At 49.7% G+C, this 12031-nt stretch overlaps 1 protein-coding gene across 1 annotated transcript in view; it reads right to left on the bottom strand.

Moving 5' to 3' along the window:
• The window catches only part of KLHL14 (kelch like family member 14), a gene marked incomplete at both ends in the record, with an annotated part of 58184 nt that extends 48450 nt beyond the window's left edge, over positions 1 to 9734 (bottom strand). Inside the window, one exon of the mRNA XM_084260464.1 lies at positions 8794 to 9734. Within this exon, the coding sequence (XP_084116590.1) occupies positions 8794 to 9734 (941 nt within the window). The remainder of the gene's footprint in view (positions 1 to 8793) is intronic.
• Between the last annotated feature and the right edge of the window lie 2297 nt (positions 9735 to 12031).

The raw sequence follows: 12031 nt of genomic DNA, 5'->3' as shown, positions 1-12031 counted from the left end.
GTACAGTTCCCCAGGAAGATGCTCAGTAGCTTTCCCATATGGAATTCTGCTGAGGTCACTGTATCCATACACAACACTGTTGTTCCTTACAGCTTCAGACAGGGGTTAAGAAATATGCTGCCTATGTGAAATCATCAACAGTACTTCTGTAGTGACAGTATCTACACAAATAGATCATTTGAAAACAAGTCTTTAAATTCACTGACATCTAAAGCTAAGGATATCGTTACTAGCCACACAGTGAGTATCTGAGGCACTGTAAGGGGTCTGAATCAAGATTTTTACTATCTAAGCTTATATGGGTAAATGAGTCACAGAACCTCCTGTGTCATAAACCTTATAGAAAAAACTATACAAACTCTGATTTTCCATATTGTTGGAAGGTCTGAGAAAGTATTCAGGTCCTTGATGCTGAATACTTTTAAAAATAAAACTGATGAAAATGTAAAAGCTGTATGCTTTTGAAATTTGATTTTCCTTTCACCACCTCCTTTTTCTTCTGCTTTAGACAGAGGTGGTAAAATGCAAATGTTTACACAGTTCTTCAGTGCTGCATTTTTTCCCGTAGGAAATTTCAATCTACTATTAACTTTCACACTGTGAAAAGTCAGGAAGGTCCTTTTTTTTGTTTGATTCTGTATCAAATGTCCACGACAACATGGTCTCTGCATCAGAGACCACGTTCTCCCCAACTGAAGCTCCTTTTCCTTAGGAAGACAAGAAGAACCACAACTTGCTGCTGCCTCACCTTTTTTATTAATGAAAGAAGGTGGCAGTCAGGGAAGATGGGAAGGACCAACTGTGGCATCAACTATTTACTTCCAGTGTCACTGCAAACTGCCTGTTTCCATTGAACTTGGCAGGTGATAATATTTGCTCCAGGTTTACTGTCTGCTTTCCAAGAATAGAGCAAGAAGTGTTGACTACCAAGTACTAAGGCACGACAGCCTGTAAAGAAAATTTTAGGAAGGCAGCAAATATGAAGAACGATGCCAGGGTGTATCTACTAATGGATTTCAACTTCCATTATTCTATAATTTGCTTAGATGGTCCTTTGGTAAGCCCATAATACCAAACAGGATCTGTCTCAACGAAATCAACAACAGATGTTTAAAGAGCAGCTCAAAACTTTCATTCAGGATTCCGATTAACTTTCCTGCTGAATCTTTTCAGGTCATACTTTCAAAAGGAATATGACAAACTTTGCTCTGATTTAGAGAGCTACTCTGATTTTTAAAACACAGGAGCTGTTTGAAAAGATAAAATGGTGTTTCTAGAGATTATGAGGATTTTTTTCTGTAACACAAGTTTAACAGAACCAAAGCTTTTTTCCTGGCACATTATTTTCTGTTGATTCTGTGTTCTGCATTTGCTCTCCTCACTCCCTTTACCCCCAAGGCTTGCTGTACTTTGTCTTCAAGTACAAATCCAAACAATTACACCATTGCAGCTCTGTTCCATTTACTGCTCAGCAGTTACAGACTCAGAACCTCTGTATTCTTCAGCTATAAGGACAAATTGTTGTGGCCCCAGGCCACAACTTGCCTTCAAAGACCAAATTCAGGCAGGGTCTGCAGAACCCTCTTCTGTGTTCCCCCTCCATGTGAGGGGGATGCCTATCAGGAAAACAGAGTAGAAGACCCTCAAACAAAACACGTAGGCAGCCAAAGACGGGTGTGCAGGATGCTCACCACGATCCCATGGCACTCCATTTGAACAAGCTAAGGGTAAATGATACCAGGAGGACTTGTTTGAGAGGGAAGTACCTTATCTAGGGAGCTCCTCACCACCTGTGACTCACATTCTCCCTGACAGGACAGTCCCGGATTGTGTTGCCAGAGCATGGGGTAGAACAGCACAGGACCTCAGAGGAGACAGCTCCATCCTCCTAGGGACCCACAGGATTCGTACACGAGCTCCACAGACTATTGCAGGTGGTGGAAAGGGGCATTTCTGCTGAAGAACAGCATTTGAGGAAGAAGCTCCTAATTTCCCAGGCACTTCACCCTCAGTTTGAGCAGCTTAGTAAGACTATTTTTTAAAAAATCTTATCTAATTTTCTCTCTAGAACAAAGCTGCTTGAAATCCAGGGAAAGGATTTTGAAATCCTTTTGGAAAGGGTCTGGAGATGCAGATGCAGACACTTGAAGCTGCTCTGAGTGCTAAAAGGGGCAAGGGTGACGGAAGCTGACAGACACCACAGCCCAACCAGCTGCAGCAGCTTCTGGAGATCCAAGCTGAGAGGTCTGGAACAGTCTGCATCGGTGTTTGTGTGAGGCAGGGAGCCCTGTGGAAGGTCCACTTGAGGGAGGCACAGTGGCAGAGGATTTGAGAGAAGAGAGAGGCAGAAGTGAAGCTCAGGTAGGGTGGATCTGAGCCCTATCTGGCAGCATGGGAGCAAGGGGAGCCTATGAGGCAGACTGGTGAGGGCAAAGGAGTAGTTTGGAGTTTCAAAAGGCTTTGAAATAGAGGACTTTGAGAAAATGGAGCTACATAGCAAGAGGGCAAGAGGTGAGGAAGGAGCTGGAGCTATTGGGACTATGGATTTCCTAAGGGCGTAAATCAGGAGAGGCTGGCAGTTTACAAAGGAGACTCTAGTACCTCTGACAGAGACACTGGCTGGCAGAGCAAGGGGAGTTCCTGCACATGGTACTTGGCACCCCTTCTTGCCCTACAGCCATTGGAAAGACGGTTGCCAGTAAGACCAGTAAATACTCTTTATAAATGACGTTTCTTCTAATGAGTACTACAACTGGGTCAAGAAACTGTCTATCACCAGGGCCACCGCAGCAAGGATGTTACCAGCCATAACGTGTGTGTCTTCAAGAAGGCTCCCAAGGACTATCCTGACCCACAGCAGTCCTTTTAGGACACGTTGCTGCCTGTGACTGCAACCTAAGCTCTAGGCCTCCCTCCCTCTTGGATGCTCGACATGTCTCCACTTACACTTCAGCATTACCTTGTCTCCAAAGGCAAATGAATGTGCGCATAAGGCAAGTAAGGCAAGTAGGTGAGACTAACTAGGATTAAACTGACTACAGGTCTGTGGTTCACTTCCCCGCAGCTTCTTGTGTGTCAGTCTCCCTTCTGCAGCTCTGCTGAGAAAGTCCTGGCACAGGAACAATTTCCTGATATTAATTCAGGCACATAAGACCTGATCCAAAGCCCACTACAATAAACCGGAGCCTGACGTTCACTTCATCCACACCATTATGTTAATAATGCACATACATTTTAAGGTATGGATTTTATAGAAACATTAATTTGGTGACTGAAACATTTCTCAATTGCAATGAACTATCAGCATAAATTTTAGTTAAAAATCCAAATACTGGTGCCAGGATCACAAAGGGACAGGCAGGTGGCTGTTACTAGAATGCACAATATATTTTAGTGAAGAAAAAAAAAAAAAGAGAATTTTTTACAACCACAAAATGCACCCTGCGGAGAACCTACAAAAATCTCTGCAGTAAAAGAAGTCAAACTGAACTACAGTCTGTGAGATTTGTAGAGAAATATCAGATTCAAGAAGGAAATTATTTAATGGCCAAGGGATGTAACCAGTTTCTTCAAATTTTTAATCTCTGTAGAAAGTAAAACACACTGGATATATACATCTTCCACATAAATGCCAGTGTCTCACACTACTCATCACTTTACATTTTCCTTCTTCATCAACAGTTGCCACCTTCCTATTGAGTGAAAGCTGGTCTTATCATCTTCATCACCTGTCAATGCTTAATTTGCTGTCACTTTCACTAGTATTACCTAACACCGAACAGACTGGATGACACCTTCTCTCCATTTAAATTAGAGAAAAATTAAAACCTCTGTAATTAGCTTCAGCAGGACCAGAATTTGCACTTCTAATCTCCTCAAGGTGTAGCAGTCCAGGGAACAGAAGTACAGGCAAACAGCTGGGTCTGTACATGCCGGGACCTCAATGAACCTCGGCTTAGCCTTCTGATCTCTTTTGTCTTTTTATTTCCCTCCTTTCTCTTTCACTCTTTAATTCCACATTTCCTGCCTATCTCTCTTCCCATTTCAGGTCACTTGGTTGCTCCCTGTCCATTTTTCCTCTTCCACGTCTGAAAAGACTTTTCCAGAAACTGAAAAACTCAGCTCTTACTGACAAAGATGCAGTTTCTGCCAAGGGTTAGGCTTTTTTCCTTTTGATTCATACCCTCTCTTCTTTTTATTTACCAGAGTCTTTTTTTGTTTCCTTGTCTCTTTTTCTGCCTGGTATCCTATTCTTCCACTTTTCTCCCCTCAAAACTGTTCTCTCCCCATTCCCTCATTTGTACTTCTTTGCTTCAGCTACTTACACCTTGTTTCTCCCCTGGGATATCTCAATTCCTTTCTTTTCTGCATTTTCTCACCTCTCTCAGCTTTCCCCTCCTCACTCCCCTCTGCTTCCAGGTACCTAATGCAGCCGTACAGACATCTAACCGCTGCTCTGCCTGCGAATCCTGCCCAGCCCAAAAGCCTGTTGATGTAGAGCGGAGCAGCATGTGTCCTGCAGCCGACAAGCAGCTCCCAGGCTGCAAGGGGCTGCCTCTTCCCACCCAGCCTTGTCCTCTCATGTCTGGAGCTACGGAGTTACAGGTGAGCTAAACCATACAACTACAGCAGTGTTCAATAAAAAGGCAACAATATTTAGGCAAAACATTTAAAAATATGTCCTGTATTTAAAGTATTTGCTCTACAATGCTCCATTCTCTGGCTACAGATACACTATTCATTAGCACAAGCAAAATTAAAGTTAGAAACTGGGTGTTTCATAGCAGTGATGTGTTTTTAACCGTTTTCATCGTTGGAAGTAAACATGGAAGCAGTAACTCTCACTAGCTCACTCATCTTTAAAAGCGAAATTCTCTCCAGCAATGGCAATGCTCTAACCCAGAACTTTTTAAAAATTGGGAACAGATACTGTGTATTATATAAACATATTACATTACACAGTAAAGCACAGGGCTGTTTAAAGCAACTCAATACACTAGTGAAGTCCTGAGACTCAAAAAAAATAACAGGAAGACGAACATTCCTCTACCTAAACGCAATTTCTTCACAGAACTACAGAAAACATGACCCTGCACAGAGACACCCGTGTCTCTCAGGGACAGACATCACTGAGGTCTAACGTTCAGGGTCCAATAATGGGCCCAACCTCCTCCATGCTGCAATCAACTGGGATTTTTCCTACTGATGTTAAAACTGACTGTGTCTCAAGGGGCTTTAACAGCAGTTTGTGTGTCGAGGCCCTACTGCAGGTGAGGATCGGATACACCAGAGAGCTCCAGCATTAACCTGGAAAAAGGTCCCCAAAGTCAGAAGAATAACTAACTTTGGTTGGAGTTGAGCAATGATCCCACGCCAGATCGGAGCCAAAACATCCACTCCCCATGGAGATGCCCGTAACCTCCTGAGTGCAGAGCAAGGTTCTCAGGTCAGGAATGTTATTCCTAAACTTCTTAAAAGATGATCATTTAGTTGCTGTAATTTGAAGAATAATTTTACAAAAAAATGCATGAGGGCATTTAAGTGTTACCTTCTTTCAAGAAATTTCACGGAAAAAATAATAATTTGCTGTTCCTGAAGGTAAGCAGCCTTTTTCACTGTGACACAAAGGACAGCTGGGTACCTATTAGCCCCAGCATCACTTGTGCTGCAGGATCTGCACTTGCAGCACAAACTTTAAAAATAACTCTGCTTGTAGTGCACAGACTGGCTCCTATGATCCCAAAGAGCTTTCTTCCTGCCCTGACAACAGCAAAACTTTGTGTCTGTCAGAAAAGTGGGCATGTGGTGAAAAAACAAATTAGCACTATCTTTACAGTTACATTTCAAAGGAGAGTCACTGTATTTCAAGCCTCCTATTACACTCATTTTGATTAAAAAACTTAAGCAGCCCCAATTCCAAAGTATTCCAAAGTGGCAGTGTGCCTATGGATATGTATACGCGTACATTTTAAAGTAATGTGTTACGAAAAACCCACATTCTTCTTAAAAATGCAGAAAAATTACTGGCAAGTTTTAATTCTGAATGGGATTCTCACCATTTCTTCCACACACAGTATGCAGGTGGTTGCTTGTATTTCTCACCATCCCATGCTCTACTGTGTGGTATATATTATACTGCAGAACAGGAAGCGTTAAACACAAGAACATTCTGTGAATGACCTTTTATTAAACTTTAAATTTCAAATGACTGAGGTCACCATTGCTCCCAGAAAAGGTAATCAAAGCTTTTAAGTCCTTTTCTGTGTGATATTTATTATCTATTTGCACACATACTTAACTATTAGTTTCTTTTAATATTTCCTTCTGGAAATTAGTGACTTAAACTCTTTGCATATTTTCTTCTTTAAAGTATCATTTTAGAGAATGAATGTCAACCTGTCAAAAATGCAGCTTTGGAGAAACTGGTGGTAACAAGAAGGACAAGTCTGGAAATCTCTATAGTCTGGGGTATGTTTGTTCCTTTGCTCATGTTTAAAAAGGCACTTGTACACTCAGGCGGCTGGGTGAAATCTTAAAATGATTAAGATTCAAAGATGGGCCTTTGTGACCTTTATGAATTCCCAGGAATATCATCCAAGACCCAAAATGAAAATGTATCAACTGTATGCTGTATCACAGAGCATTTCAGCATCTCCAACATTTTAACATTTTGAGTAAGTTCTAATGCCTGCTTGTAACTAAAAGAAATAGAAATGCTTTTGCTCTAGTTTTACTGCCACTGAAGAGCCCAATCGTAAGGAGCTGGCTACGATGCTGTCATTAAACACACATTACTGTTAGAGAAGGTGACAGTATGTTTTCACCCACTACGATTAAGGGTCTCTGAACTACCACTGTCTGCACAGATGCACAGACCTATTACAAATAAAAACCGTGGCATTTGTGGTATTTGGAGTCCCCCATAAGTCATTAAGTAAGTACACCTCAGAGTCTAATCTAGGTCTACTTAAAAGTGCAATTCTTTTGTGTACACTCCTGCTTACAGGCAAAGGCAGCTCCCAGCACCACCACGAGTATCAGATTCTTGCAGCATCCATGACACTTGTAAGCATTCAGTGGTCAGAACACCACTACATATCCTTCAAATGACATGGACCAGTGAAGCTGGAAGGTATCTTCACTGAACCAAGCCGGCTGGTATCTCAGCAATCCACCAGGACACGAGCCCCAGCATGCCCCAGGCAGCGTGCAGAATCTCCACTGGGAAGGAGGTGGTGGGCTTTGCATTTTTGAAAGTCAACAGTTTTGAATGTTGAAATGCAAAGGGTACGCACCCAGCTACAACAGCGGCGCCTCAAAAAGGCTTTGCACTGCAAAATGCTGGTATTCATTTCTCTACTGTAGGATTTCGGAGGGAGAATCGGTTAGACAGCAAGGTGATAAGCACAGCAGAACACTAACAGAGTGAGCTAGCCAAAGATAATAAAAGAAGGCGTAGCATTTTCAAAGTTAAATCCTCGGGACACCTATTACGTGAAGATAGAAAGAATCCTCTGCGTTACTGCTAACAGTGTATTACCTAAAATACGCAATAATGTACTAGTTTTCCTTGTTGCTGTTAAGTCATTAAAAATACCCACCTATTAGTTAAAAAGCTGAGTAATATAGAGCGTGCTTCGATTTCCTGCGCTACTGTGCCACTGTACTTGGAAGATGGCATTATCTTTCCATTTTTGAATGAAACGAAGAATAAACATATTTTAAAGGGGGAAAAATAAATATTCCCTTCATTTCGGGTATATTTACTGCTCATTAAACTACATGCTGTGCCTTCAGTTCCTAACACCAACCTCGTATTGTCAGTCTCTGACATCATGATTCATTACCTTATTAACTGAAAATAACTGACATGTCATAGATGTGAGGACTATGAAGTCACAAGTTCCCACGCACAATACAGACATCACCCCAACAGCAGCAACACCGGGGTCTGCACGAAAAACGTGGCTATTGATGAAAAGAATTAACTAGATTTAGGACTTGGGTTATTACAGCTAGAAACACCCCACAGGTGCAACTCCTTGTTAAGGAGGCGGGGGGGGGGGGGGGGGGAGGGGGGGAACGTGTTGGGGAAGATAATAAATACGGCCCACAATAAATAATTACAACAGGTTCCCCGGGCGCGGGCTCCCACACGCCCGGCGAAGCCCCACGGAACTGGCACGACGGCTGAGGGAGCTCCGAGCGCTGCCAGCACGCCGGGAGGCCGGGGAGCGGGGCGCGCACGGTGTCCCCAGGCGGGGGACCCACGCCGCGGGAAGCACCCGCGGCCGCTCGCCCCGCTGGCCGCTTCCGAGAAGGCCTCCCGCTCTCGGACGCGGCCTCCGCCCCAGACACTGCCCTGCCGGGGGTCCGGTCCCACTCCGCTCCCCCGCCCGGGCCGGCGCTCCGCGCCACTGCCTCCACCCGCGCCGGAGGGGCGCTGCGGGGCGCGTCCGGCCAACCCCCCGCCCCCGGCCGCAGCGGCCCCGCCGGGCCGAGGGGAGGTGACGGAAAGTTTGGCGGTGCAAGGGGTGGGCAGCTCGGCCCGGCCGCCCTCCTTCAGTCCCCGCCGCGGGCGGACTCCCGCTGCCCGGCCCAGCCGCCGCGCCGCCCCTCTACCCCGCCGGAGGGCGCCCGGTCCGCTACGGCCCGGATCGCCCCCTGCCCCCCCGCCGCCTCTCGGCCCCGCGCCCTGCGGGGAGACCCCGCTCCCCCACGCCCTCCCGCTGCCACAAGCCGCCGAGGGGGCGCTTGTGAGGGAAAGCACCCCCTCCCCGCTGCCCCCCTTACCTGCTGGCCAGGCTCTGCCGACAGTGCTGCCTGAAGGGCATCAGGTGGTAGTTCATGGCGTCCAGCAGCAGCTTCTGGCAGACGGGGTCGGTGCGCATGAAATCCACCGACTGGACCCGCTCCACCAGCTCCGGTGCCGGGATGAGGGCGAAGCGGAGGCGCTTCATCAGGTCCGGGGCATACTGCATGCGGGTCTCCCGGTCGTGCTCCAGCCAGAGCACGGACATCTGGAAGAGCGCCAGCTCCGACTCGACGGGGGGGGGCAGCGAGTCGAGCAGGGCGCGCATCTCCTCGAAGTTGAGCAGCAGCACGTCCTCCACCAGGTACTTGTTGGCCAGCTTCTTGGTCTCCTCCAGGCCGTGCAGGGCGGCGATCTTGCACACCTGCTTGTAGTTCTGCACCGAGATCTGGTCGTTGAGGAACTGCACGCACAGCTTGGTGACCTGCGGGATGTGCAGGATCTTGCTGACCGACAGCACCTCCTCCACCGTGTCCAGCGAGAGGGTCACGTTGGCCGTGTACAGGTACTCCAGCACCAGCCGCAGTCCGATGGACGAGCAGCCCTGCAGCACCAGGTTGTTGATGGCCCGCGGGCTGGCTAGCAGCTTGTCCTCCGGGGAGGAGGACGGGGTGCCGGGTTCCTCCTGCGGCTGTGGCGGCTGTGGCTCTTTCGGCGGGCCACCAAGCCCGTCCTGGGCGCCAGGCCCCAGCCCCAGGGCGTGGGGGTGCCCGCCGCTCCCGCCGCCGCCGCTGGAGAAGAGGGATCGGAAGTACTGGGAGCAGGAGGCCAGCACGGCCTTGTGGCAGTAGAACTGCTGGCCCTGGGCCGTCAGGGTCACGTCGCAGAAGAGCTGCTTCCTCCACAGCAGGTTGAGGCCGTGCAGCAGGTTGTCGCTGTGGCTGGGGTCGAAGGTGGAGGTCCTGTCCCCGGATCTGGACATGGCGAGCGGCCGCCGACACACCTGCCTTTTAAACCCTCCTCCAACCTGGGCAGAGGGGTGGGGAGGAGAGCGGGGTGGGGGGACACACGGGACGACACAACAATAAACACACAGAGCTTTAGAGGCCCGGAGGGCGCATCCCGGCCGTGTGCGCACGGGTGGCGGGGGGGAGCGGCCGAGGGACGGGCTCCCCTCTGCCCGCCGAGCCGCCCCCGCGCCCGGGGCACGGACGGGCTCGCTCGGAGGGGCCGCAACTTGGGAGGGACGAAGGAAATTTTTCTCTCTTTTTTTATTTTTTTTTTTTCCCTTCCCCTACCCCCCCACCCCTTTCTCCTCCCTCCTCGGTGCAAACCGGGCTGCTCTCCAGGGGAGGAGCGAGGAAGCAGGGGACGTTTTCAAAGCTGAGCTACCCCACCCCCGCCCTGAAAAAAATACCCCAGCAAACACCCCAGCGATCAGCCAGACACAAAATCACTTCCCCCGCCAGACTCCGCGATGCCCAGAAAAAAAAAAAAACCACTACCAAGTGACTGAAACTCTGCCGGGAAGGAGAGCAGCCCTGCCACCCTGCCCGCCGCCAGCCCCCGGCCCTCTCCGCTCCCTTTGGCAACTCGGCGGCGAAAGGGCTCGCTCCGGGGCCGGGGTGCTGGGGGCGGGTGCCCCGGCGCCTGCTGGCACCGAAGTTGCGGTTCCCCCTTCTCCGCCCCAGCAGGGGGGGGGTGGGGAGGGCGGCTGCAATACTTCGCAACCTGGAGGACGGAGGAGAGCGGAGATGGGGGGGTGAGGGGGGCAGCGGCAGCCCCGGGCCCGGCGAGGGACAGCCCGCCGCTGTCCTGCCCGGCTCGCTTCTCCTCGCAGCCGACGGCGCCGCTGCCGTAACTCCGGTAACTACGTGAAGTTCAAGTTGGGGGAAGGACGGCGGAGGCGGGAGGGGGCGGTGGGTAGCAGGGCCCTGCCCGGCGGCCCCTCAGACCGGCCGGGCCCCGCCGCAACCCCCCGGCTCCGAGCCCAGCCCGAGAAGGGGAGGGGGGGGGGATCGGCGGGGCAGCCCCGAGCTGCGGCCGCACCTGCGGGGGCTGCGCAGCCACCGACCCGCGCTGGTCGCATCCCGCCCCGCGAAGCGCCGCCGCCGCCGCTCTTCCTCCTTCTCCTCCTCAGCGGGATCCCGCCGAGACCTGCTCCTGCCATTGCTGCGCGCTCTGTCGCTCCTCGCCAGCACCAGGCTTCCTCTGCCTCCCTTAACCCCCGCCGCCCCATTTATCGGCACAGCGAGGGGCTCCCTCCGGCCGCTTCCCCTGCCCCGGCGCCGCTCAGCCCCGCTCCGCGCCCCGCCGCCGGCTACAGAAACCTCCCGGAGCCTCTCCCTTTAAGTGGACCCGGTCAATCCCCCCCCCCTCCCCACAGCACACACACACACACATACATACATGCACACACACGCATATATACACACACACTCCTCCTCTTTCTCCCTCCCCTTCTTTCTTCCTTCCTCGTTTTGCCCATTTCTTGCAATCGGAGTTTATTCCGCAAACGCGTTCGTTACACAACTGCCCCCCCACCCCCCCGCACACACTTCCCAGCACACACAGCCGCACACACAGACACCCCTTTCCTCTCCCCCAACAACAAACAAATCAGGAGACACAAGAAAATGCACAGAGACGGTTAGACACAAGGCCAGAAACTTACCTGCTCCACAACCAGCTGCCAAAGTAAAGGTTCACTTAAGCTCCCCCCCAAAAAAATCAATTGTCCTTCCTTTTTAAAGGTTTGCTCGCTCCTTCCAAAAAAAAAAAAAAGGAGAGAAAAGAAAGAAAGAAAAAAAAAAACCTTCTGGTTCCCAACTCGGAGCAGTCACTCTTTACAATTTATTTTGTCGTACATCATTTGATCACCATGAATTAGCAACAGCAAGAAAATGTACGAGAGAGAGAGAAGGAGAGAGAGAGAAAGAGAGAGAGAGAGAGAGCGCAGAGCTTTCTGCAAGAGAAGAAGAAGAAAAAATGTACGTGTGACAAATTATGCTACCAAGAAACAACACATCATTATCCTTGGGCCTGGGGCTCAGTGAGTCGTAACGAGAGTAATAGGAAATCCACGGTTGGGGAGAGAAACGGTCGTGCATGGCCAGTGGAGAGAGACCATACAGGGGGATGGATGCTGGAGAGACTCGCAAAATTATGGCTCAAGGCTATTGTAAAAATTGTCGAGCGTAAATGACTGCGATTTCAAACATCTTTGGAAGAAAGAAGGGGAAAAAGCGAGCCCCCCCCCCTCCTCTCTGCCTCCCTCCC

The sequence above is a fragment of the Gallinula chloropus genome, assembly GCF_964237585.1.
Source record: "Gallinula chloropus genome assembly, chromosome: 2".
NCBI classification, from domain to species: domain Eukaryota; kingdom Metazoa; phylum Chordata; class Aves; order Gruiformes; family Rallidae; genus Gallinula; species Gallinula chloropus.
This window is presented reverse-complemented; position numbering and strand designations above follow the sequence as displayed.